The following is a 27,464-nucleotide window of genomic DNA, read 5'->3' as shown; positions in this document are numbered from 1 at the left end:
GAACTTGGGAATAATTGAATGAGACCAGCTTCTGATTAGGCGCACGCAGGATCAGACTTCTCCAGCCTAGTCACATGCTCATCTGGAAGGATGGAAGTTATGACAAAGACCCACAAATTAAAAGACCCCTCCCACCTGAGTCATGTGGCTTGCGTGTACTCACAAGTGTGAAGGACTTGGCTTTTGGAGCACAGAGTTATGTCCTGTTTCCTAGCAGCCATCCACAGTGTCTAAAGACAAACTTTATACACAGTAGGGAGTGCCTACAAGCAGATTGCCCCAGGATTAAATCTACGCTTAGGCTATCCTTTCTTGCCCTTTTCTGCCCAATGAAGCTTTATGAATGTGGGCCTCTGGATACCCATGGTTAAACCAACGGGGCTTTCTCCTGCTCTGCTAAAGTTTCTAGTCAGTTTGACAAAGAAAGCAAATCAAAGAGAGAGGAAACTTCTTTTAGAAACCAAGAACAATTTATTTGCAGTTGTTAAGTGTTTCACAGATCAGGTATGGCCACCAGGTGGCGCCAAACACCCTCAGAAATTGATTCTGTCCTATTACAGTACCTGGGCAAAACCCGCAGGGTAGGGTGTCTATGGGGGGGGGGAGATAGAGGGAGGAGGAGGACTCCGCATGTTGCCCCATCATCTCTGGAAGGACACTGAGAACTAGTATATTAGAGCAGGTGAGGAAAGGAAAATGGTTTCTTATGTTTTAAATGTTTTGTTTCCACCACCACCCCCTTAAAAAAATTTTTCCCCCAGCAACGTTCACAGTGAAGTGCACATTAAGTACATACTGGTGATATTTAGAGAACTGTTTTAAGGAGGAAGAAGAGGGGCTAGGGGGAGAAGCATCTCAAAACAAGAAATCAGAACAAAATTATTTTAATATCGTATTGGGTCTTTGCTGACCATAAGCCAAAATGTCAGTTGTTGAAAACAGCAGCATAAAACAGGACTAGAAGAACTTCAGAGTTTAGTACATTTGGGTGTCATAAAAATAAAAACTGAGGAGGGAGAAGCATGTTTCAGCTGACAAAATAAACAAACACATATATATGTCCCGCCCGCCCCAATAAAAAATATTACCCAACTATGTTAGAAATTCTATAAAACGTTCATCACAATTGAGAATTCTCAACTACTTAAAAATGACTACTCTTTCTCTGAACTGAGTCACTGAAGAATTGGGATGGCTTTCACTCGGACATTTGCACCGTGCACAGGTTTATCTGTGACGGGCTGAGAAATTCTGCCTAGATGTGAAAAACATGGAGTTGGCCTCGGAGCAGCAGTGAACCTTTTGTCCATGCCAACCCCCAACAGAAGAGGAAAGACTGGCAAGAGTCAAGTTTCTAGTCCTCTTGTTTCAAATAAAAGATTCTTTAGAAATGATTCCCCATCCCCTGCCCCATGCTCTTAATGGCTGATCACTACAAACATGACCATACCTTTTACAAGTTTTAGATCACATGGGTAAGAGTCCATCTATGCAATCACCATAATCACCTGGTAGTACCCAGCTGGGACTGTACCACTTCAGACCGGGGTGGTGGTGGAGAGGAGGCTTTAAAAAAAAACCCTTACTGTATTTAGAAAACTAGCACATTAGGGAGCAAAGGTCTAGTGTGGCCACCTTCTTGATGTGCTAGTTTTCAAGAAGCAGGGAGGAATCTGAATACAATTCCTGACCGGCAGTCTGACGCAGTACAGCCCCAATAGCGATCTACCAGGTGACTGTCCTGCATGTCTGGTTATCCATTCTGAGCCTTGAAGAGAACCAAAATTTATCATTGAAAACAACGGGATTAAGAGATCAAGCCAAGAAAATATTCCAGAAGTTCTCTTGAGAGAAGCCCTTGCTTCTTCTCTCAAGGCCCACGCTCAAGCCTCACACAAAGGGGCTTGCTTCAGCCGGCAGAGGGCTGGCTGCATCTATTCTTCTCCTTAGCGCCATCACATTTTTGCCAGGGCAGAAGGAACAAAAGGGGAGGAGACCTCAAAAGGGACACAGAAGACAATGTGAAGCTTCAAGTGTCACTACCTCAGGGGTGACTTGGGGGCCACTAGATCTGAACTGAACTAGATGTGATGATAATGAACCTTTGTATTAAAGATGTAGGTTTATCATCAAGCTGGGTGGGAGAGCTGATAATTACTGGGATGTACTAGGCATGGAAGGCTCTTTTCCCCGCCCTTGATGGAAATCAGCCGGTCCAGTAGGGCAAATGGGGCGCTGCCCCACCAGCCTTGGTCTGCCCTCAGCCAGCCCCCACCTGCCTGCCTTACACTCAGTCCAGGGGATTGCACTGGCTGCCAGCCTCCTCTCCTGTAGCCTCAGTGTTGCCATTATAGAACTCAGCAGGAAGGAAGATGGGGACGCAACCAGCATGAGTTGGCTCTGCCTCCACCTACTGTCGGCCTCTCTATTTCCCGCCAACCAGCCTCAAAGGACACCAGCCGTCATTGCTGCAAATGCCTTCTGGAGAGAAGGGATTTTCCTCCGGATGGTGGTGGCAGAGGAAAAGGGCGACATCCACTCCACACACACACACCAGCTGCAATCCTGATACTTTTCAGCACCCTGACCCAGATTCAGTTCCTCTACACATCTCAAAATAGCCGACTCGGGGCCAAACTAGACGTGACATTTGCCATGTAGCTGTGGCACTGCACAGTTCACTTTTTTAAACCAACGGACAGCACAGGGGCCGTGTGTGTTCTTTCCTGCTGCAACAGGCATGGCAAGGGACGGGGAATTCTGACTGAGTCCACAGTAGGGCAAAGGGGTAATCCCCCCTCACCCCGGTCTGATCTAGCTTGGGCCCTCCCATAGCATCAATGGGTTAAAGAAAACATGAATTTTACACAACTACATGATAAAACACTGCGCTTTGTTTGGCCCCGAGAATCATCCCTGTGGGAGACTTATGACAGCTGAACAAGTGTTGGGCAATAAATTGTCTTCTCTGCACACCTGAGGTCTCCCCCTCCCTCCTTTAAGCACTTTTGTTCCTGCATTTGGTATCTTCTCTTTCTTCCTCTGGTGCAGACGGCCTTAGGTGGGGGCGTGCCAAATTCTCTACAGATCTGATAGTCCTTGTGCCACAAGGCTGGAGAAGATGGCCGTAGAGGAAATATGGACTGACAGATGATGGCATCTGCAAAGCCACCTTTTTTTCCTGAGGGTTAGGACTATAAAGAACTCGCCCAATTGCTTTCAGGAGGTGAAATTTTCATTGGCTGTGCTCTCGCGTTAGCTCAGAAGAGCGTTCCAGTTCCAATTTTGCCAAGAAGAATTAGGTTCCCTCTCCTAAACCCAAAGCTTTCCATCAGTCACCTCTAGGAATCAATTCTAATTAACACAATAATCTTTGAGTGACAATTTCTTTTTTCAGAACCTGTTTTGAAAGAGATCAAAAGTTATAAATTTCAACGTTTGAAAAACTTCCTTTCACACCAAGGAGACGTATACAATTTTTCCAGTTAAGGAGGTAGTAATCAAAAGAGTTACTCCACACCAAAGGTGTTGGTTTTATTCTTGTTCGTCAACTAAAACTGAGCAAACTGCCGGTTTGTTTTTCTTTTAGGACAGTACTTTTGTTATTATTTATTTTTTTAAAAACCAGGAATTTAAATACCATACGTGGCTTAAACGTGAACTTGCTATTCATCTGACTTTCAGAACAGATTTTAAAAGTATAAAAAACAGTTTGAAAACTCAAATCAATAAGCAGTTTAAGCACATGCTTGGAAGGTTCCAAGGGTGCTAAAATTCAGTTTTCAAAACAGGATCCAAGACTAAAAAAGGTAGGAGTTGCTGTGGGGAAGCATTTTCAAGGGACACAAAGGGGGTGTGGTTGGAGTGCTCAGTACAACATTCCTTTAAGGGAGAAAGTTTGCCCCCACCTCAAAAGTGTCTTCTGACTAGATGTTCTAACGAGGATGGGAATCATGTACCCAGTTTCCTCTATATTTTCACCCACTGATGCACTCCTTTGTGCCCCGTATATACTGTCCCTCTTCGTTGTTGTATTTTCAACGCATGGACAATTGTTCAGATCGGGACAGCTCCTCACACAGCCTTCCCAATTTCCCTGTACTTTGATCTCCCTGTCATACAATCCTTGGCACACATGGAGACATGTGTGCTGACAACCTCTCAGCTCACTTCCCCAGGGACACCGTCCCCAGTGGCGGGACACCCATCGTCCTTGGCATGCAACAACTGGTGTTTCCGGAAGCTGAGCTGGTGGAAGAACTTCTTTGAGCAGACAGTGCAGGCAAATGCCCCTTCTTCCTTCAGCCCGCTATGGGCCTTGGCATGGGCAGCCAAGCGCCGGGCGGTCCGGAAAGCTTTGCCGCAACGGGGGCAACGGTGGCGTCTCTTGTCCATGTGGATGTGAAGGTGGTTCTTGAGGGCCAGGAGGTTGTAGAACTCCTTCTGGCAGGTGGGGCAGTGGTAGAGGCCAGTGGCGTGCGCCTTCTTGTGGTTGAGGAGGCTGCCAGCGTGGCGGTACGTCCGCTCGCAACTGTTACACTTGTATGGCCGCTCCTCCAGCGGCTTGTTGGCTGCCACAAAGCAGGAGGAGGAGCCACTACGATCTCCAGCAACATCCACTGCCGCCTTGGACTGATGTCTCCTCAAATGGCGCATGAGACCCTTAGAGGCTCGGTAAGCCTTGCCGCACTCCGAGCACAGAAAACGTTTCTTTGTGTGCGTGCGGCTGTGTTTCTTTAGCAAAGCGTGGTTGGGAAAGTGTTGGGGGCACGCCTGGCACTGGAAAGAGCTACGAGAAGCCTCTCCAGGGCCACTCTCCTGTTCCCTTGGAGAAACAGCTTTGCCCCTCTCCTGCTTGTGTCCTGGAGGGCTCTGGCTGCAAGGGTGGGGCCGGCGCTGGTGCCTCAGAAGCTGCCGTTGCCACTTGAAGGCCTTGCCGCAATCAAGACACTGGTGGCGTTTCACTTCGTAGTGGATGCGCTGGTGGTTCTTGAGAGACATGAGATTGGGATAGGCCTTACAGCACAGGGTGCAAGTAAAGTGTCCAGTCTTGTGACTCTTCTGATGGTTGAGCAGGCTGCCTGCGTGGCGGTACGTGCGCCCACACTCCCCACACTGGAAAGGACGCTCTTCGGGATCCGGGCGGCGCTTGGCAGCACTGAGAGAATGGGCTGAATTTTTGGCCTTGCCTGCCCGCTTAGCATGAGTGGGCCTCCTGGAAGGATAAGAGGAGGGATCCCGCTTCCGGTCACGGTGCACCTGCTGGTGGCTGGCCAGTTGCTTCTGGAGCCGGAAGGCCTTCGGGCACTCAGGGCACCGGTAGCGCTTGGTTTCAAAGTGTGTGCGGTTGTGATTCTTGAGGGCCATGAGGTTATAGAACTGCTTCTGGCAGACACCGCAATGGAAAAGGCCCGTCTTGTGCGTCTGCTTGTGGTTTATCAGGCTGCCTGCATGCTTGTAGCTCCGCCCACAAATGTCACATTGGAAGGGGCGCTCCAAAGGGGAGCCCTCCTCATCTGCACAAGGGCCACCATTTTCCTCGCCTGCCACTTCCTCCTCTTTCCCATCCTCTTGGGCAAAATGTAAGGTCCGATGGGCCTCCAGTCGTACTTTCCCTTCACACGCCTCCCCACAGACGTCACACACCTGGATATCTCTATTCGCTGATTGGCTAGCAGTCAACACTTCCTCTTCTGATCTCTCCTCTACAACAGGAGACATGAGAGAAGAGGAGGAGGAGGAGGAGGGGGAGGAAGTATTTGGCAGATCTTCTCCCTTTTGCTGCACCACAATCTTCCCATCAAGGGACTCCTCCTTTGGTGTCTCACAACCAGAAGATGCCCCCCCTCCTCCTGCATGGACTGGCTGCCGGAGTTCCGGCACGCTGCCATTCAGCTTGCATCTCGGATGGTTCCGGAGGTGGTTCCGATAGGCAGACAGATTGGGATACTGTCTGCAGCAGAAGCCACACTGGTAATCTCCAATTTGGTGGATCTTTTTGTGATTGACCAAGCTGCCACCATGTCGGTAAGTTTTGCCGCACTGACTGCAGGCATAAGGCCGGTTGTCCAGGGATTCGCTGGTAGCAGCCAACACTTCCATCGGGGGTGCAGTTTGCTGGTCCCCCTCTAGGCGTGAGGCTCGTCGGAGTTGAATGGACGTGTCAGCCAAGGCCGCAGCCTTCTCCTCCTGATGCCCCTCGCTGTGTTCTTCCAAGCTGGCCATGTCGTCGAATGTCTGACCACAATAGCCACAGATGTGAGAGAGGAGCTGTTCTTCTTCTTGATCCCCCACCACATCCAGCTGTTCTTCTGCCTCCCTTTTCAGCGCCGCCTCCTGCTCATCCCCCTGGGTTTCGCCCTCTTCGTGCGAGAGGTTATGATGGTGCTCAAGGTCCTCCTCGCTGGGGAAAATCATGCCACAGAGGCTGCAGAGAAACGGCTGCTCCTCGGCACTCCCATCGCTGCCAGGGCTGCCCCGGCTGGATGCTGTGGCCTTGGCGTGCCCATGGAAGTGGCTTTTCAGAGCCAGAAGACTAGAATATTCTTTGGGGCAGAGGGAGCACTGGTAGATGCCAAGCTGGTGGGTCTGCTTATGGCTCATCAAGCTGCTCACCTGGTCAAAGGCCAGCCCGCACTGCTCACAGGGATAGGGGAGCACCTCAGCATCGCCTGGCAACGGTGAGGGAGCTTCCGACTGAGACTGCCAGCCATTCACTGCAGCACCTTCTTCCAGAACGTCAGAGCTATCTTTCAGCTCGTCTCCTGAGAGCAGCATCCCGGGCACAGCGGCTCCATCTTCAGCTTCAGCATCCTCGTCCTCATTTGCAGGCACTGAAACCCCGGACGGCACCTGCCTGGGCTTCTGGTGCCCACGCAAGTGGCTCTTCAGCGAGGCTACGTTTTGGAAGCGCTTGCCACAGAGTGAACAGCTGAAGTCACCCGTCTGGTGGGTCTGCTTGTGGTTGATGAGGCTCCCTGAGTGCCGGTATGATTTGCCGCACAGATCGCACCCGTAGAGCCGCAGGATAGGAACGGGGGACTCGGTCCTCTCGGCCGTCCCTTCTGGCCATTCCCCTTCACTTCTGTGCTGTGCGGTGTGATCCTGTAGGCCGACTACGCTGGCGAAAGTCATCCCGCATTGGGGGCAGACGTGCACCATCTCCGAGGAAGGAAGGACATCCTCAGCCACAGCTGCTCCGTTCTCCAGAGCTTCCACATCTTGCCTTATAGCCTGAAGAAGATCTGCCTCCTGGGGGTGAAAGACTCCGAGTTTGGAAATCGCTGCTGCCTCTGTGTCTTCTGTATATGGCAAGTGGCGAAGCTGATGGAAGTGGAACTCAGCCTCCTCCTCGAAGCTCTCTCCGCAACTGCTGCACGTCAGGCCAACCCCATGCTCTCTGCCACGCATGCGGGCTGCCCGCAAGTGTACACGTACATGATTCCGGAGGGCCATCAGGTTGGAGTATTGTTTGGGGCAAATGGAGCACTGGAAGACCCCCGTCTGGTGGGTGTGACGGTGGTTCACAAGGCTGCCGCGGTGCCTGTAACTCCTCCCGCAGTCCCCACACCGGTAAGGCCGCTCTTCCTCTCCAGCGCCCCTTTCTTCTTCTTCCTCCTTTGGGCAGGAGGCTCCTCTCCAGACTTCTGGGGGCTGCAGATTGCGGTCTCCAAGATCCCTGTGGCCGTCCTCCAGCCTTGGCGAGTCCAAAATGGCGGACCCACGCTGGTAGGCTTCTTCCGGAGCTGATGAGCCAAGCTTGGATTTGAGGTGGACCCGCAAGTGGTTTTTCAAGGCAGCCAAGTTGTAAAGCTGTTTCGAGCAGACGGTACAGCTGTACACCCCGATCTGGTGGCTCTTCTTATGATTGATGAGGCTCCCTGCATGGCGGTAAGTCCTGCCACAATCCCCGCACCGGAAGGGCCGTTCTTCAAATAGGGGATAACCCTCCTCGCCTTTCAAGCTTGCTTCCCAGGCTCCATTGGAACCAGGTGCTGGTTGCGAGGGACTGCTGCCTTCATCCTCCTCTTCATCGGCTTCAACCGGATAGAGACAGCTGTGTCCTTTCAACTCTCTGTCATCAGCAAAGGTTTCACCACAGCGGACACAAAGCTCCCCGTCTGGGTTACGACGTTCGCCACCTCCTGCTTTGGAGGTGTCTTTCAGGCTACAAGGGACACTGTCTCCAAAGTGTGTGCCCGCTGGCGGAGGCTGATAAATATCCAGCTTTGCCAAGGTCTCTATGGAGTCCTCCTCCCAAATGCCGTGTTCCGAGCCTTCCCAGGCTGACAGGCCCGTTGTCTTGCTCTCGTCCTCGTCGTGGGCTTTTTGATGGCTCAGTAGTTCAGAGGGCAGCCGGAAAGCTTTGTGGCAAAAACGGCACTTGTAGGGCCGATACTCCGAATGGAGGCGAGTGTGGCTCTTGAGCGCCATGAGGTTGGAAAACTCCTTGTGGCACATGGCACACTGGTACACGCCAAGCGTATGGCTCTGCTTGTGATTGGTCAGGCTGCCGGCGTGCTTGTAGGCCTTGTCACATTGGTTGCACTTGTAGCGCCGCTCTTCCGCTACGGCGGCCTTGAGCCCTGCCTCCTCTTCCTCCTCCTCCTCTTCCTCCCCTTGGTGCGCCGGGAGAAGCTCCTCTGCTTCCACTTCCATCTTGACTGGGAACTCCAGCTGAGAAAAGTCAGCGGGCACCACCGATTCGGCAATGTACTTCTCTAGGTTGGTCAGCAGGTTCCCGCTGCTGCCTTCCATCCCAGAATAAGTATCAGCGTCCGATGAAGAAGTGTCCTGGCCCCTCTGGAAGGTGTAGCTCCCACCGTTACTTCCCTCTTCCTCTTCCTGGTCCCGGTTGCCATGGGCCGGGCAGTGGTGGCCGGTAAGCTGGGAGAAGGCCCGGAAACCGCGACCGCAGCCCCGGCATTTGTAGCGCTTCTCTTCCGTGTGGGTGCGCAGGTGGCTCTTGAGAGCCATAGGGTTGGAGAAATCCTTGCGGCACAGAAGGCAGCAGAAGAGGCCCACCTCGTGGGTGCGCCGGTGGTTCACCAAGCTGCCAGCGTGGCGGTAGCTCCGTGGGCACTGCTTGCACTTGTACGGGCGTTCCTCCTGCCCGACGGACTCCTCGCAGGTCAGGGCAGCATCCCCTTCAGCCATTGCTCAGGTCAGAAGACGACGTCCTGCTGGCTTTTTTAAAGATGAGGCCCCGGGCGTCCTGGGGTGCAACACGGTCCCATTGTGTTGCCTCAAGGTCGGGTTCTTCTTTCTTCCCCAAACGTTCCGATGCCAAGACCTATGGAGACAAAGCAAGGACAAAAGAGATGAGCAAGCCTGATTGAGCAGACTGAGTATCATTGCAACCACACTATGGAGGAAGCAACAGCAATCCTGCAGATCAGATGAAGCTGATCCATGAATCTGGATGATCTTCCCTCTCCCAACCCATTCAGAATGTAAATTCTTTCAAAGGCAGGAGCGTAGCTGCCTTCTGAGTCCGAACATTTGTCCACTTTACTCAGTATTGCCTACACTGACAGGAAACAGCTTGAGAGGCCATCCGTTACATCAGCCCTGCAAAGTAATTCCCTGTATGACAACCCTGCAGTGTAGCCCACTGGGCTTGCTGGGTTTCGTTGGGGAAAGGAAATGCAGCTGTGGGGCTGTTAAGCTGACTGCAGCAGTAGCATTGGGGGCAGGAGGGGTGAATAACTGTTTTCCCAGCCATGGGAAAAAAATAGGGGGATTCTTGGGAGCCAACGGCTGCTGCTGTTATAAACGCATAAATGAGTACAGTAGGGCCCCACTTTACAGTGTTCCACTTTATGGCGCTTCGTTCATGCAGTGGTTTTCAATTAGGGAAAGGCCCCGCTCTTACAGCGCTTGTTCTGCTAATACGGTGGGTTTTTTCCATCGCGTGCCATTTTCACGTCATTTTGACGTCATTTTCGCTCGATGCGGCCCATTATGGTCTATGGGGCCCCGCTTTACGGCGATTTCCACTTTACGGTGGGGGGCCTGGTCCTTAACCCGCCTATTAGCAGGGCCCTACTGTACATTCAGGTCAAAGGCTTAAATCCTTTTTGCTCAGAAAAATCTGGCTCATTTGACATGCTGATAGCATTGTTGCAGTTATTAGGAGGTAGACACAAACAGCCACGACAAATGCTCTTAGAATAAACTGCTTGCTTTCCCCCCAGTTTAATATTCAACATATCCAAGCACAGAAATCTTAAGCTTGGTTGGCATAAATCTTACATCTCTTCTTGAAGAATGAAATACCATTCCTGGCCTTGCGTTGGATGTAGTATTGCCAGCCTAAGATCAAATGCTGAAAGACCTACAGAAGCTTAACTGGTTTACAACTTGAGTCCTTTGCATGGTTTAGGGTTGGCATTCAGAGACAGCAGGTTTCTTGTGCCCTTAACAGCTGTGTGGCAGGCAGAAATTCAACGTTAAGCCTTTTCTAGTATGCAAATGCAATTATAGGGGGAACTTTACCTACTGATATTCTGTTTGCTCAGGCCTCTTTTTGTTTATGTGTGGCCCCTGATTTATTTTGGGACCCTCTGCCCCACCCATAAAAGAAAGCATAGATTTGCGTGAACTTGCATATGGCACAGAGCACATGCAAATTTGTGCTCTCTTTCATAGGTGTGGTGGACGGCCCAATCCATATACAGTGTCCTGGGCTCAGAAAATCCAGTTGGCCCTCTGACCTCAGCCAGCACAGCCCTGATGCAGATGCAGCCCACAGCAGCTGCGCAGCATCAGGCTGGAGAAAGCTTTTTATTGGGCTGTGGACTCTTTCACAGTTAATGTATTAATAAGATATTTTCTAGATTTTAAATGATAGATTTTTCTCAATGCTACTATCTTTTAAAAATCCTGTTATTACCCTAAGCCTTTGCTTAGAGTTAAAAACAAATATGTAGAACTAGGACACAAAGCCGGATGCAGGACTGCGGTATATGTTGCTAGTCCTCATTGTTTTAGAGAGAACCATGGAAACAAGGAGGCGGCAAAATAAGGAGGGAGGAATCATAAGAGCCATGCGTTTATTTTCTTCCTTGGTCCCACAAGTGAGCCAGCCCGTCTCAAGATTTTGAGGGAATATCTGGCGATGATTAATAGGAAAAGCAAATCAGGCACCTCACCTGGTTTGAAGACTTGCCCCCCCCCCCAGGCAATACATGCTGCTGTGTGAGGAAGACTGGCCATGTGGGACACCCTGAGCCATTCTTTTTGCTCCCCCTCGTCCCTTCCACTAGCTTCCTATCTTCTCCCTGGCCACTCTGTCAGGATCAGACAAAATCTGAACCGAGAGTGTCCAGGGCTCTGCGCACTGGTGCCTCTTGCAGGCCACTTGAGGCCACCAGCAGGAGAAAGAAGAGATGCCAATGTGCTCCTTGGCAGCTCCTTGGCTCCTGCTGACCCAGCCTGACTTTACCTGCTTCTGGGATCTGCCTAGGAAACGCCTGGCCTTGCCTGCACGGCCTCCATGTGCCTGTTCCTCTTACTGGCTCTTCTCCCAGACGTCTAGCTCTTGTGCCCACCTATAGGCTCATCTAGCCCTGCTCAGGGCAACTTTCCTGACTCAGCCTCTGGCCTGCAACTGACCTTTCCAGGGGTTTGCCCCAGAACTCCCGCCAACTCCTGTCCCAAGCCTGCTGGTATTTACAGCTTCAGCTCTTTGCATGCTTGGTTGCCTACAGCCCAACAGCAACACTCGCTCTCCGTCCATGACTCATCAGGAAACTCCCTTTCCTCCCTGCATCAAGCAGCCAATAGGAGGAAGGGCTGGCAGTCACCCCCCCCAAACCCTGGCTCCTCTATAGCCCCTCCGATCCCAAATGGAATGGCAGCTCCCCCACAGAGATCCAGCACACGCCGCGTTGGTGCAAATTACGTCTAAAGAGAATGGCATCACAACCTGAGCTGCTCCTGATCTCATCCACTTCTGCTGTCTGGCTGTTGCACCCTGTTTATATCAAATGACCTGAGCTGCCTGGATTCTGGGAGTGATACTGGAAGCAAGGGGAAAGAAAGGGCTCACTGGCAGAGCAGGGAGAGGCAATCTCCGGTACCTCCAGCTCAAGGGGATCAGGGCTCTGAATGGCCTCCAGCTGAGGTCCTGGAGACCTGCAGCCAATCAGGATAGCCCAGCCTTCTCCAACCTGGTGCCCTTCCAGAGGTTTCAAATGAAAACTCCCATCAACCTCAACCAGAATGGTCGCGCTGTCTGGGGCTGATGGGAGTTGTGGTGCAAAACATCTGGAGGGGCACTAGGTCGGGGAAGGCAGGAATAGTCTATATCAGGGATAGGGAACTTGTGGCCCTCTAAATGTTGTTGGACTGCATCTGCCATCATTCCTGCCAATCGGTTTTGCCGGATGGGGCTGATCAGAGCTGAAGTTCAACAGCATCTCGAGGGTCACAAGTTCCCTCCATCTTTGCTTTGCAAGCAAAAGGTTGCAGCTTCGGTTCCCTGACATCTCCAGCTTTGTTTTTAAAGAGGAGAGAAGGCATTGGGAAAGATATCCTGAGACTGTGGAGAGCTGCTGCCAACCAGAGAAGATGCTACTGGGCTAGACTGACCAATAGTTGGTCTGGGTAGGATCAGCTTCCTACATTCCTAAGTAGGCCAATGGCCTGACTCAGTGAGGCAGCTTAAGAAACATGGGAGGACCTTCTGCAGGACAAGAGGTTCAACTTGACCAGGGCTGATAGCCAATGTTCTCAGGGTCCATTAATGACACCTGCCCCAGGCCTCTCTTTCAACAATTTCCCCCTGGTCTGGATCTCTGGAGTGGCACCAGGTACTCGGCTCTAGCCACCATTTTCATTTGCCAAGATGCCCACCCACAACAACGGCAGCGAGAGCCAGCCCTGCTGCTGTCCGCCACTGCCCGGGAAGCGCACCAGTGGGCCCTTTGCCCAAGGTCCCCTCAAGCCCAGAGCATAGCCATTGTGGCTAGTAGCAGTAGCGGATAAGACTATGTTGAACCTCCACCCTTCTGGCGTGCCAGTTGCCAAGAGACCACGAGGGGGGGGGAACAGTGCTGTCGTGCTCAGGTTGGGCTTTCCATAGGCATCTGGTTGGCTGCTGCAAGACAGGCTGCTGGACTAGGCTGGCCTGATCTAGCAGGCCTGTTCTTCTGTTGTTATAAGTCTAGGCCCGGGGAATGTGCATTCTGCAAATCAGCCTCATGTTTAGCCATTCACCATATAGGAGAGGCTGGTGGAGGAGAGATGGATTACTCTCTCCCTCCTCTAGCAGCCTACCAGGTTTCTATCCTGGCCACAGGGAAAGGGAAGCCCCTGTCTCCACACGCAGCACAGAAAGACTACGGGGTGGTAGAATGGGGACAGATCATCCCATTCCTCCTCCACTGTTCTGTTTGTTAAGAGGCAAGGGGTTTTTTTTGCATGTTTGTTTCCACGGTGGCTGTAAAAAAGGGGAGGGGTTCTGTCCTTTGTGGCCAGAAGAGACATCTAGGCAAAGAAAGGCAACTTTTGTAGACTGATTTCTAGGGCTGCTGTAATTGCAGCTTCCAATCACCGAAAGTTTCACGAAGAGCAGAATTCAGCATCCTGAAAGCTTTGGGGTTTCATCTATTATTAAAATGAACAAATTATGTTCAAGGGCAGCATGCCACTGAACACCAGCTGCTGGGAAAGGTGTTTCCAGGCTCTGGTTGTGGTATTGAAAGTCCACTATCCTGCTTCAGTGCTACAGCTACAGTAGTTCAGGCACTGATGACTTCCAAACTGGATTACTGCAATGCACTCAATGTGGAGCTTCCCTTGCACTTCACTCAGAAGTTGCAATTAGTGCAGAATGCTGCAGCCAGATTGCTGATGGGCGTGAGATCATGAGGATATAGAACACCTCTGCTCAGAGATCTGCACTGGTTGCCAATTTGCTACCGGGCCAAGTTCAATTTGTTAATGCCAATATATAAAGCCCTTAACAGCTTGGGACCAGTTTACTAGTGAGACCACCTTACCCCATATGTGCCCATGCAAGCACTTCGTCCTGTGGAACAGGCAGTTACAGGTGCCACATAATATCCGTTCCACACTTGTAAGAAATCATTCTTTTAGTGTGGCACCACCAACTCTTTGGTAAGCCCTGCCTACTGACATCAGGCAGGGGCCTTCACTGTATTTCTTTCAGCACCTGCTTAAAACTCTTCTGTTTAGGTAAGCCTGTTTTAATCTTTTAGTTAGTAGCTCTTTCAATTGTTTTAAATATATTTTAATTACTTGTTTTTAATGTTTAATAATTAATTAATTAACATTAATAACTTTAATTTTTTTGGTAAGCCGCTTAGACGTCTTTACATTCAGGTGGTATATAAATGTTGTTAAATAAATATTCTTAACACATTAGCTGCAGACATCATCATAAACCATGGTTTATTGTGACAGGAACAAACTTGGGGCTCTTGCGCTCCCCTGCTCCTCTTCCATTTGCCTGGCACAGCCACAAGGAGGAGTATGGAAACTCTCACTTCTGTTCCTGTTCAGTCGTAACTTGTTGTTTTGTTCAAGCCCAACAACTGTGTATGATCTTAATTATGGTTCATTTGAAACAAGTTAGTTTCAAACCATGGGTTGTGAAGCTGACTTGTTTCAATAATCTGTTGTTAACACTAACCAAAATTTAGAATTCAGACACATCACCGCACTGCAAAAGTGAAAGCTACCCCAGGCATTTTTTATGGAAAGGCAGGGTATAGCTGTAATAAATAAATGTTATCATTTCCTCCTTACAACCACACTGGAGGAGAAGGGAAGGGGAAAATGTGCAACCATAGGTTATTGAGACAGGGAGCTAGCCAAGAGGAGTGTTTGGTTTCACCTGACTGAGGTTCTTCACCTCCCCTCCCCTCCCCTCCCCTCGTTAATCAAAGGCCAGGCCAAAGGGGGGCAGAAGGCTGGACATATACATGGAAAAAAGGCTACCAATAGCTTTCAACTGTGACAGCTATGTGGAACCTCCATGTACAAAAATTCCTCGGGGGTGAGGAACCTCTGAATTAGGCCCACTTGGCCTCAGAGGTTGGCCTGCCAGGCAAATCTGGGCAAACAGAATCTACCTTTCGAGGACCTGACATCACATATGGCATCAGTCATGGGAAAGTTCAAGCTGTAGCTTAAAGGAAGACACCAGGGATACAAAAAAGGATCTTTCCTTTGCAGGCACAGCTTGTACTCAAGCCAGAGATGCAAAGGACCATTTTCCCTTTGCAGCCAGGCCTTGAATTCAAGCTAGGCGGCCAAGGAAAAAATCTTTCTTTGCAGGCATAGCGTACAAGCCAGGCTGCTCAAATTATTTCCTTTGCAGTTGTCACCAGATGTCATGCTCATCTCAGGTGACTGACTGGCTGGCAGCCCCACCTGTCCAAGTAGGGTTGCCAGGTTCAGGGCCTGATCCTGTATCTTTAGGAGATGAGAAAATCAGCCAAGTGCAGGTGTTCTTCCAACCCTGTAATGGGAAAAACCACAAGGTGGAATTCTCCCTTCCCCCTGCACAACTTTTAAAGATACAGAAGACCTCTTGGTTGCAGCCTCCAAGAGGTCTTTTGTATCTTTAAAAGTTGTGGAGGAGAGAGGGAGAATTCCACCTTGTGGTTTTTCCCATTACAGGATTGCAAGAACACCTGCACTTGGCTGACTTTCTCTTCTCCTAAAGATACAGGATCAGCCTCAGGCCTTGAACCTGGCAACCCTATGTCCAAGTGACCCGCATGGGATGGGAGAGGTCAGAATCCGGCCTGCCTGTCCTAGCAGAATGGAAATGTAATGGGTTCACACAAACAGGATTTCAGGGCTTTATCCTCAACTATTTTAACAAGGTAACAGGGTTGAATGAGCTGGGTGTTTTCCATATTCATACTGGCAGAATGGCTTCTTTTTCTCCATGTTTGAAGATGAACATTCTACTTAGGGGTGCAGTAAAGCTGCCTTAGAAATACACCTTTTGCACAAAGAGATAATGTCTGTTTCTGTATAAACAAGTATAGATAGCACAAAGGTTACAGTGTAGGACTCCAGACATACTTGCAATGAATGTTGCTTTCTTACCTCTCAGATTATACCGAACATCCCAGATGAGCACAACAATTCTCTAACACAAGAGACCAACATGAATTTCCTCCCCCAAAAGGCAGGGAATAAAGTCCAAGAGGCAGGCATATTGAACTGTGCTTAAAATAAAATTTAAAAATGCAATATGGGGGTGATGGAGTCACTTTTCTAAACTGGAACAGGCTGTTTCAGAGTTCAAGCCACTAAACATGTAGCCTAGATTTTCCATAAGTGAAATGCACAGATCTCCAGGACGCAAGAGATTTTTAAAAGTCCCATTTTCAGTTCATGACAGAAAGATGAAACAGTCAAAAGACAAGATGCTGAAAAAGGACCCTGAGTGTACAGAGACTTAACTTCAGTGCTCAAAATTCCATGTTCAGGGAAAGACTCCAGATGCACTTCACAAAAGGTCTTAACGCCAAACTTAAAAAGATGAAAAATGTCATACTCTAACATCAGATAGTTTTAACTACTGCAGGTCCCCAGGTGGAACGAAATAAAAAAATTATTTCGTAAGAGTTCAATCCACAAGCTCCAGCAAAAATGCATTTGTGGGGGTTCGACACCCAAATGACCCAGGAACTAGTAGAGAGCAGGTACAGTCTGTCTATACTAAGGCATAATGGACAAAGCTTCAAGGAGTCTGGATCTACAAGGTCGCAGGAAGAGGCAGTGGGTCAGCAACCATACTTCAAGAAACAGAGAGGTTCGCAACCCCCTCCCCTAAGATTTTGGATAGACTTAGGATTTGAGGTACCAAGTCATCTATCACAGTTGTTGAGAGGCTCCAGTTGTAGGGAATGAGCAAAAGAACTCCGAACTTCACTCAGAATCCAGCCATGAGGTAGAAGAGAGGTTCCACGTAGTTGCCTCAGTTTCCTGGCAGACAGGCATACAAAACTCTCGTCGTCTTCCTCTCAAAGAGCGATGGATTCATTTGTTCGAGACAAGCAAGGAAAAACAAAACGTGGGAGGGGAACTCTTGCTGCCCAACCCTTTTTGTTCACCTCTGGCACCCCAAAGAGCAAGATTGGCCCCTCAGGCGTCCCCTGCTTCTCCCTAAGGCACCTCAAGCGAAGGGGTCATTACCCCCAAAAACCTTCTTCCTTGGGATCCAATGACTTGGATTTTAAGAAGGCACAGAGTCTAGGGCAACAACAAATACTTCCTTTTGTTGCTAGGAAACAGGAAATGTACACCTACAAAAGCTTTCCCCCCTCCAATCAGGATGGGGCTTCACTTCCTGTGAGTCTATGGTTGAAGAGAGAAGTGGTGTAGTCCCCAAAGCCTTCCGCCCAAACTTGGCACCATTATAGCGATGCTCCCTCTCACATAAGTGACGTACAGGTTGATCTTAGGGTAAACACGAAAAGCTTCGGCAGACTATTATTAGCTGTGGGCACAGAGTGGTATCGCTGTAGCTCTTAGCACCGCCATTGTGAAACCCTCAATACTTTGCCCTGGAAGTTAGAGTAGAAGAGGCTTCCGTTAGACCGGAAATAACCCTAAACCTGGTTGTGATGTGAGACTAAAGTTTTTGTATCTCTGTAAGCGTGCCTCCCTCTATTGCATTCCTTGCCGGAAGTTCCTGTCTAAATTTGAAAGGCTCTTTCACTCTGCCAATGCGAAGTATAGAGGGGTTCCTTTAGCCATAGAGATTGCAAAAGTAGGGCGACGCCAAGGCGCACTACTAGGATGGAGAGAATAAATGGACAATGGAGACATTCCGTTTTAACAGGAAGTTCCGCTTTAATGTCACTTCATTTTCTATCTCTATGGTGGCCCAATGCTGCGTGTCTCAGAAATACACGTCCCAACAACAACAAGGCCACTTGGAACATATATTTCCTCGTGGGTGAAAGAGATAACATCAGATACAGGACTGGCTCGGGGTCTTGATTTTCCGTGGAAACAACTGCAATTGGTCTAGGCTCATCACCACTGTTTTCCTAATTGGGTCACGTACCTTGAACAGCAGCATGAATGACAAGAAATTAAGCAAGTGAAAGCCATCCACCGCCTCATTTCCATGCGGGGAAAAGTTGCCCACCCAATATAACGCTCGTTGTAGTGAATACAAGAAACGGAAGAATACAAACCGAGTAAAACTTCAAGACCTATAGAAAAGACCACAGGCACCCCCCCCCAAGTTCTCGTTACTTGGCAGAAAATCCCATTTCCTGTCTCTGGATTTTTTTTCGTACAACGCAATTAGGAAGCTAAAACTGGGAACCAGCCTTTTAAAATGCGCGATTAAAGTGTTTTGGGGACATGCCACACTCTGGTCGGTGCAACAACCAATCCATTCCCTGCCGCAGTCTCGCCACACATCCTCTTTTCGCTCGGCTTGCCCTGCTTTTCGGCTTCTCTTGGGGAGATGCCACACTTCCGTCTTGTGCAGTTCCGAACCTCTTCCCCGCTTCATTCCTGAGCACGCCACACTTCCTGCCAGCCCTCTCACCCACTTTAGGCACCCCCGTCCCTTTTAATCAAACGAAACTGATCAAGGTCTCCGCCCTTGATCTAAAATGCAATTATTTTCTTTCATTCTGGAGGAAAACAGAACCAGACGGTGATGTGAACTAAATCCCTGCTGTCCTAGTTAATTGCTGGTTAAATAGGCATTTTTCTCCTCTCCCTCCGCCTTCTTCTACCTCTATTTCCTTTTCTTCCTTCGGGGTCCTAGCGCTCCATCTAATGGAATTGCAGAGGAAGGGAAAAGCCAATAGACAAAGGAGAGAGCAGGTAAGGAGGCAAAAATGCAGCTTTTGGCAGTTTTCGTATGCTGTGATTTAATGCTTTCTCTTTATTTATTAATGCATTTTTTTAAAAAAGAAAATAAATCGGGCCTGATGAAAAACCTCGCTTTGCATCCTATTCTCCCACCTTTCACCGCGGCGGCCACCTCCCTTGGTCCTAAAGACAGCCATTTTGCCAGAGATCTCTTGAGATGCGTCTGCCTTTGATGCAAGGCGCTGCTCTGCCCTCCATCACATCGCAGGCGGACACCAAGGACCTTCGGTCTCTACCTGATGGCAGATGACGGGATCCTTTAGTCCGTGTGTAAAAAGTAGAGAAGATGCGGGCTTCTCCTTTTTAATTTTTGGACCCTTGGTCCTAGAGACAGCCATTTTGCAGGGAGGGTATCCGGCCAGACCAAACCTTTTGTGTCTCTGGATTGCTATCTAGCCCAGGAAGATCTTTTGCAAACATCGGTTTGTAATGGCTTCCAGTGTAGTCTTCCCACTAAGCATAAGAGCTGCATGATACCAACCAGCCTGAATTTAAGGCAACATCTAGGGTGGCTTGGCTCATGCAGCTCTTACGTTTCCAAACAGTTTTGCAAAGAGACCCACCATCTGTTCATACTGAGGAGAGAAAAGCAACATTTCCACCCCTTCACTACCCCAACCCTTCCCTCCTTCCTGGATTTTGAACTCGTATTCCAAAACACGATCCTTTGCTGTCTCTCCCCCTGGGGGCCAGATACGGGTCCTCATACCACATACACCCATTTTGCAATTGTTTTGCATAAGGCAGGGAGAATGTGTGGTTTCTTTTAGTTGCATACTCATTGCAAAGTGCCCATAGGCCAGCATCTCCCTTCATGCTAAGGGGGCTTCCTTTACTCCAGAACTCTGCCGCTTTGTCAGAGGAACAGACGCATCTCTTGCTAGTTTCACAGAAGCCTGTGGAAAAGGCTTCTTTTTATTATTATTGTTATTATTAAATTTTATTTATACCCCGCCTTTCGTCCAAAGGCCCTCTTAGATCCCATACAGGCCTCTTTGACACCCACGCTGATATACTCCACATGCAATGCAAAGAACTTGCAGATATTTTTATTTATTTATTTTATTCGATTTATATACCGCCCACAGCCCAAGGGCTCTCAGGGCGGTGCACAACATATATATAGGGAATATATGTTAACATCCCCCCCACAAACTTATTTATTTATTTATTTATTCTTGCATTTATAGCCCACCTTTTCTTCAAGAAGCTCAAGGTGGCGTACATGGTTCTTCCCCTCATTTTATCCCCACAACAACCCAGCGAGGTTGGTTGGCTAGAGGCAGTGACTGGCCCAGGGTCACCCAATGAGCTTCAAGGCTGAGTAGGGATTCGAACCCTGGTCTCCCAGGAACTAGCCCAGCATTCTAAGCACTATACCACAGATAGCTGTACCACTGAGCTCTGTTGAGGAACTGTCTCCCTCCCTTTGGGCAAGGGCTGTCCATCTGTGGTAGAGCACCTGCTTTGCACATAGAAGGTCTCCAGTTCAATCCCTGGCATCTCTGGGTAGGGCTGGGAAAGACCCCTCTCTGAAATCCTGGAGAGCTGCTGCCAGTCAGTCTAGATGGACCAATGGTCTGACTCAGGATAAGGCAGCCTCCTAAGTTCCCGCACTCTTTTTATTATTTTAGTGGATGCTTTTACATGTTTTTGTTTTGTTGATGAATTTTTTCCCTTCCTCCAACGGTGGTGGGCTCAGAATCCTTACTTAACCCACAGAAGCACTCTGAATTTCTCCCATCTCCATAGAAGTGGGTTTCCAGCATCCAACAGCGGAGCCCCCTGAAGTTGGGCAGGCAGCTCCCATTGTTTAACAGCCATCGAAATAATAATTAAAGGGGCAGTTGCTAACCCTTGACTTGGCTTGCTTGCACTGTGTTTGCTTCTCAACAACGTGCACAGAACTCGTGGCTCTGCTTCTGCTGCATCTAGCTGTAAAAAGCAGTTGCCCCCTCAAGACTAGGAGGAGGGATGGCTCTGTGCCCCCCAGTCGCTTAGCTCCTGCATTGCTTGATGCTGCGCTGAGGTCAGGACCTCTGGAGGCTAAATAATGGTGGAGGCAACAGGCCGCTAGACCTCATGAGGCTAGATAACAGAATGGTCAAGCCCGTAACATGGGCAGGTGCTGCTCGCCTGGGAATTGCAAGTGGGGAGAGTTGCTGTGGTGGTCAGGCCCTGTTTGCAGGCTTCGTACAGGTGTCTGACTGGCCACAGTGAGAACAGAATGCTGGACTAAGTGGTGCTTTTGACCTGATCCAGCTGGCTCTTTTTATGAGCACAATGTGGAACTCGCTCCCTACCAAGGGCTTTCTGACTCCATCTTTTTCAGTGGGTGTTTGGAGGAGGAGGGACCTGACTGCTGCTGCTATTCATAATTGTCATTCCATGATTTGCTGTTATGTGTCCTTAAAGGATAGTATTATCTATTTCTGATTTGTTTCTTACATTTATATGCCACCTTTTCCTTCAAAAAGTGGTGTACATAGTTCTCCCCTCCCCATTTTATCTTCACAACAACCCTTGGCTTTTATGCATTTTTACAAATCTATTTGCTTTATTGATTCAATAAAGGAAGCCACAGACACAAACTTACAAGATCTGAATGGGGTGGTTCACGACAGATGCTGTTGGAGGTCGCTGATTCATAAGGTCGCCATAAGTCGTAGTCTACTTGAAGGCACAAAACAACAAAACAAATTTGCTTTATTGTAAACTACCTTGTGCCTGTGTGAATGCGCACACGTGCACACACCCTGCTTGCCCTGTGCGAGTGTCAGTTTTGAAGCCCAAGGTAGTGCCAGGGACCTGGGCAGCTGCGGCCAGATCAAAGTGGAGTTTGCTTCCTCTAAGCTATGGGGCCCTGAAACAAGTAACCTGAGAGCTGAAATCCTGCTGACAGAGGCCACCGACCAAAGAAGGTCAGGAACCCAGGCTCTTAGCATTTTCATCAGGCTTGACCAATCAGGAAGCTTTGTGTTGCTGTGCCAGTCCTAGGAAGGGTGTTCTCTTCTGTGCCTAGTGGGGGCATGAGCACATGCAGACCCAGGCAGTTCATACCTGCTGGAAGTAAGATGTGAATTCTAGACCATGCTTTTTTGCTGGGGGTGCGGAAGAGGGGTGCTGTTGCCAAATAATTTATTTATAATTGTACTTTTGTCTCCCTCCCTCCATCCAAGAAACGCATTTCGGTGTACTAGGTTCTCTCCTCTCCACAAACACTCTTTATCAGAGGCAGCCAGTGCAGTGCAGTGCCCTCCAGATGCTGCTGGCGTGCAATTCCCATCAGCCCCAGGTAGCATGACCAGTAGTTATGGACGATGGGAGTTATAGTCCAACAACATGCGGAGGGCACCGTGTTGGCTACTCCTTTATCTTTTGCAACAGCCTTGTGAGGTAGGTTAGGACTGAAAGAGTGACTGGCTGTAGGTCACCCAAGAAGTTTCATAGCACTGGGGACAGAGATCTTGAACTCTCATCTTTCCTGCACTGAACCAGTTGTACAAAACAGGCTTTTCTGATGGACAACCTTGTAACATTTAATTCCTGTTTCAGGCGGTGGCCTTTCCCAAAATGGCTGAGGTGGAGGAGGAAGAGGAGGAGCCGGGTGTGGAGGTGAAGCTTGAGGAAGAGGAGGAGGAAGAGGCTGGCTACATCCAATCTGGCCGGCGTTACAAGTGCCTGACGTGCAACAAGACCTTTCCAAGCGTGCCACGAGTGTTGCGTCATTTGAAGTCCCACGTGGCCGGCACTGGCGATGGATTGGCTAGCAAGCTGGCTTGCCCCAGCTGCAGAAAGGAGTTCCCCGACCGTGGCCAGCTCCGCAAACACCAACTCAGCCACCAGACAGAGCGCCCCTACCAGTGCCAACTTTGTGCCAAGGCCTATAAGACGGCACCCGAACTGCGCAACCACGGGCGCAGCCACAGCGGCGAGAAACCCTTCGTGTGCCATGAGTGCGGCAAGGCCTTCATGCAGCCAGTTTGCCTCCGGGTCCACATGGCCCGCCACACCGGAGATTTACCCTTCCGATGCCAACAGTGCCACAAAGGGTACGGGACCCTCTCCAAGCTGAAGATCCACCAGCGCTCCCACACAGGCGAGAAGCCATACTCCTGCGGTGAGTGCAGCAAGCGCTTTGCTGACCCCTCAGTGTTCCGGAAGCACCGCCGCACCCATGCTGGCTTGCGCCCCTACCAGTGTGAGGTTTGCCACAAGACGTATGCTGAGCTCAAAGACCTCAAGAACCACGAGCGCTCGCACACCGGCGAACGGCCCTTCCTGTGTCAGGACTGTGGGAAGGCCTTTTCCCGCTCCTCTTCGCTCGCCTGCCACCAGCGCATCCATGCAGCCCACAAGCCATACCGCTGCAATCTCTGCGGCAAAGGCTTCACCCAGCTCTCCTCCTTCCAAAGTCACCAGCGCACCCACTCTGGGGAGAAGCCTTTCCTTTGCCCACAGTGCGGACGCATGTTCAGTGACCCCTCCAGCTTCCGCAGGCATCAGAGGGCTCACCAGGGCCTGAAGCCGTACGCCTGCGACAAGTGTGGGAAGGCTTTCCGCCAGCCAGCTGACCTGGCCATGCACCAGCGCATTCACACAGGCGAGAGGCCCCACAAGTGCTCCCAGTGCGACAAGAGCTTTGTGGCCTCGTGGGACCTCAAGCGCCACCTCCTGGTGCACTCAGGGCAGCGCCCCCACCAGTGCGGGGAGTGTGGCAAGAGCTTTGCCGAGCGGGCCAGCCTCACAAAGCATTACCGCGTCCACTCTGGTGAGCGACCGTTCAAGTGTGGCCGCTGTGGCAAGGCCTTTGTGGTGTCGTCCAGCCTCAGGAAACATGAGCGCACCCATGGGAATGAGAACGACGACAGCAAGCCCACGCCTCTTGGCAACCAAGACCCGCTCCCTGGCGACCAGTCAGCCACTGTTGTCGCCACTGTGTTGCCTGCTTGTGGGGAGTGTGGGGAGGCATTTTCCTCAACCCAAGAATTGCGTCGGCACGAACGACTCCTCCACCCTGGCCTGCGCCCATTTCCATGCCCGGAATGCGGCAAAGGTTTCTCAGATCGGGCTGGGCTACGTAAACATGAGCGCATCCACTCGGGGGTCCGCCCCCACGCCTGCCCCCACTGTTCTAAGGCCTTCCTGGGGGCCTCTGACCTGCGCAAGCACCTCAAGACCCACGTGGCCCTGGAAAACAGGACCCCCGATGACACCGTGGTGACTGCTACCATAACGACCTATGAGCCACTCCTCCCTGCCCACATCCACCACCATCACCACGACGACGATACGGATAAGGATTCTCCATCAGACTGCCTGCCGGAAGCGCTCACTGAACCCTCTTAAGTTCCACCTCTTCTTTCCTGACATGTGATTGGGCAACCTGGTTTGCCCGTTTCAAGGTCCCTCCCCCAAGGTGGCTTGCCTTTATGAACCCACAGCCTTTCCTTCTTTCCTCATGATGTGCTGTGGACAGCACTCCTTCAATGCCTCCCCCTTTTGGTATGCCCCTCTCTCCCCTTCCCCTCAAGCACTTCTCCTTGTACAAGGGGGCTTGGCTACCCGCACTTCATAAGCCCCACCTCTTTACATAAGTAGGTGTGGCTCCAGTTTCCTTAGCTAGCCCCACTCCTTTCCCCAATAGACATTTGCCTACCTGCTGGACCAACCCCCCCCCCCTGTGCTGAGGGGGGGAGGAGGGGACGAACCATGCTTTTAAAACATTGACATCCCTCAACACACACCATCCCCTGGTCAGCAATAGGGCGTCTGTCTTTGTTGTGTGGTTGTGTGTCTGTGTCCTTCTGTCCCCTGCAGGGGAAAATTTGGTCCTGCGGTTGGGTGTGTGCACATCTGTTAGGATCAGCCCATTTGAAATTTTAATGCTGTGTGTGATTTTGGGGGTGGGAAGCAGGGTTAAATTGGGAAAGTTGGGGGGGATGCAAAGAACCTCTCCCCATCCGCTTCCAGAACAATTATCTCTACAAATCTGAGTCATGCTGTCCTTGCATGTATGAACAGATCAAATAAACACCTTGTGGTTTTTTTTTTTAAAGGGGGGGAAGTACCCAGAGTTGTATGTGATTGGGAAGTTTTGGGTAGTGGTAATAGAACCCCAAAATCTTTTCACTCCCCTTGCCTGCTTGCCTTACTATTTGTAGCTCCCGTCCCACAGCTGAGGACACAATTCAGGACTCCTCTTCCTTTCCATGCCTGTCCTCTGAACCCCATTATTGCAAAGAGCACGGCAGTCTTAGACCATCCGTACTGCATAGCGCTTGTGACGGTAAAGCCTCTGATGCGGATGGCTGGGCTGCTGCGATGGCTCTGAATGCTCAAGGAACAACTGCAGTTCAGCTTTTCTGAGGGGAGGGAAAGTTGTCACTTTGGCTGAGATTTAAATGGGGGTGGCTAGGAAGAGAGCACAGGAGATTGAGAAGCTAAATGCAGAGCTTGGAAAAGTTCCTTTTTTTAAAACTACAACTCCCATCAGCCCCAACCAGTATGGCCACTGGATTGGGCTGATGGGAGTTGTAGTTCAAAAAAGTAACTTTTCCAAGCTCTGGCTAAATGACAGGGTGCCTAGGGATAAGGCTGAAGGAAGGGTATAGTGTGGTCTAAGAAAGAGAAACATGAAGAACAAATAGGTGGTGAACAAGGCATGAGGAAAGGGCTGAGAAGAGAACTGAGACTAGAAGGAGCTAATTAGAAAGGAGGCTTTGAAACAGGCATGGGGAACCTTTAGCACTCCAGATGTTGCTGGACTACAATTCCCATCATCCTTGGCCATGCCTGCAGGCGCTGATGGGAGCTGTAGTTCAGCAACATCTGGAGGATCAAAGGCTCCCCACACCTGCTCTAAAGAAGGGTTTGAGATGAGGAGAGACTTCTAATAGAGAGGAGGAGGAGGAGGAAGGGGAGGGCTAAAGCCACTGGGTCAAAATAGGCAATGAGAGTTGGAGATACAGATGGAACTGAAGACAAGAGGAGCCAAGGAGAAAGTAGGACCACAGCAAAAGTGCATGGCGCTTTACACAAAATGTACACATTGGCAGGCAGGAAGTGAGCAGGCAATCTAGAGAGCCAAAGATACAGAGGGGTACTGCACCTTGGCTCTAGAGCAGCCTTATGCATGTGTATCAAGGACCGCATTCCCTTGGGGATAACCTGAGACCCAGAGAAAAGGGGGTTCCTGATGAACTGATCTGTAATAAAGACCACCTTGCTTCAGTTTTCACCATTGCTTCCTCTGATTAGGCTTCCTGGTCCTACGCAGGCCTGTTCGGAAGTGAGCCACGCTGGGTTTGGTGGGATGACTCTCAAATATTCCAAGAAACGTAGTACACCAGACCAATGCAGCTACCGTTCTGTAAAGCAAATGAAAGCAATTCCTTTCTGACTTTAGTGTTCCACATAGAGGAAGACAGACGGCAGAAGCCTACCAAATTGTTGTAAGTCATTTTTATCAAATAAAACACCGCCTCAGTTGTCCTGATGCTGTACCAAAAAAAAAGGTAGGGGGGAGAATTGCTTTTTAAAGCCTGGGAAAAATAAAGAGAAAATCAAGAATGAAGGGCCTTTGATAGGAATGTGGCAGCTTCAAGATTCATCATGGAAGGGCTGCATAAAATAAGGTTTGGAATACGCTCTCCATCTGTACTTGACAGCCAGTGTGGACAACCCATGGCTCAGGCCTCCAAGGAACTTCTTTCACCCCAAAGCTTTGCTGATTTTGGTGGCAATGACCAAAAATAGAAGTAGACACACCACTGCAGTGGGCAGAGGTTTAAACCTGTGCCTGCCCAGCCCTGCCCAGCACCCTGATATGGATGCAGATCACCCTCTCCCTACCCATCAGTTTGATCATCTGAAGAGGGCATGCACTGCAAGAATATGGGGTGGCTACATCTGCTGGCATGTGCCCCCCCCCCTCAAAATGGGCCAAATAGGGATATGGCCCTCAGGCCAGAGATATGTTCGTCCCCCTGGCCCTGGCCCTAGAGTGTGGCTGAGGAATGCTGCCTGTTTTGATTTCCCAAGAAGCTTTGGGTGATGCCAGCAGAGATGGGGTGGGAAACCCAGACTGATTTAAATTAAGCAGCCCATACCATGAACCAGTATTCCCAGAAGCCCCAAGGGGACCGCTCTTTTCTCTGAAGTGGCTGCCAGTAACAGAGCACCTCAGCCAGCTTCTTGGGCTGCGTGTGGATACTACATGTATCTGTATAGAGTGCACCCTTGTTGGATGTATGCTCTTTACTCTCCTTTGGCCCTAAGGAGATGCGTCTCCTCGTGCGCTTTCCCATCTAATGTGTGCAAACCGTGTGAACCAGTGATGGTCTCTGTACCTTTGTGGTGTCTTTGGGCTTCACACTGCTTGTCTCCCCCTGCTATGCACCACTCTGAGCAGCCGTTTGTGAGTGTGCAGGGCGGGGGGAGAAGCTAAGGGGTTTCCACAATCAGTCACGTCATTGATTACTAATACCCTTTCTGAAGCGGCCTGTGGCTGGAAGTGTCAAACCAATAACCTGCTCACAGTAGCATGTGGGGTGGAGTAGGCTGGGTTGACTCAG

The 27,464-nt window shown here is 50.1% G+C and overlaps 2 protein-coding genes across 4 annotated transcripts; one reads left to right on the top strand and one right to left on the bottom strand.

Moving 5' to 3' along the window:
* Positions 1 to 466: 466 nt before the first annotated feature.
* On the bottom strand, positions 467 to 18,643 carry ZNF646 (zinc finger protein 646). 2 transcript variants are annotated; one of them, XM_061588317.1, is made up of 3 exons: positions 18,195 to 18,643; positions 16,090 to 17,555; positions 467 to 9,292 (listed from the first exon to the last, which is right to left on the bottom strand). In XM_061588317.1, the coding sequence occupies exon 3, from the start codon at positions 9,154 to 9,156 to the stop codon at positions 4,162 to 4,164; it is 4,995 nt and encodes a 1,664-aa protein (XP_061444301.1). In that variant the 5' UTR covers positions 9,157 to 9,292; positions 16,090 to 17,555; positions 18,195 to 18,643; the 3' UTR covers positions 467 to 4,161. The 2 variants fall into 2 exon arrangements, with proteins under 2 accessions (XP_061444301.1, XP_061444302.1); XM_061588318.1 differs by lacking the exon at positions 18,195 to 18,643 and having other exon boundaries at positions 16,090 to 17,646.
* ZNF668 (zinc finger protein 668) lies at positions 17,983 to 27,464 on the top strand. 2 transcript variants are annotated; one of them, XM_061588332.1, is made up of 2 exons: positions 17,983 to 18,840; positions 22,444 to 27,464. In XM_061588332.1, the coding sequence occupies exons 1-2, from the start codon at positions 18,793 to 18,795 to the stop codon at positions 24,235 to 24,237; spliced, it is 1,842 nt and encodes a 613-aa protein (XP_061444316.1). In that variant the 5' UTR covers positions 17,983 to 18,792; the 3' UTR covers positions 24,238 to 27,464. The 2 variants fall into 2 exon arrangements, with proteins under 2 accessions (XP_061444316.1, XP_061444318.1); XM_061588334.1 differs by lacking the exon at positions 17,983 to 18,840 and adding an exon at positions 19,056 to 19,154.

The sequence above is a fragment of the Rhineura floridana genome, chromosome 11, assembly GCF_030035675.1.
Source record: "Rhineura floridana isolate rRhiFlo1 chromosome 11, rRhiFlo1.hap2, whole genome shotgun sequence".
NCBI lineage: Eukaryota > Metazoa > Chordata > Lepidosauria > Squamata > Rhineuridae > Rhineura > Rhineura floridana.
This window is presented reverse-complemented; position numbering and strand designations above follow the sequence as displayed.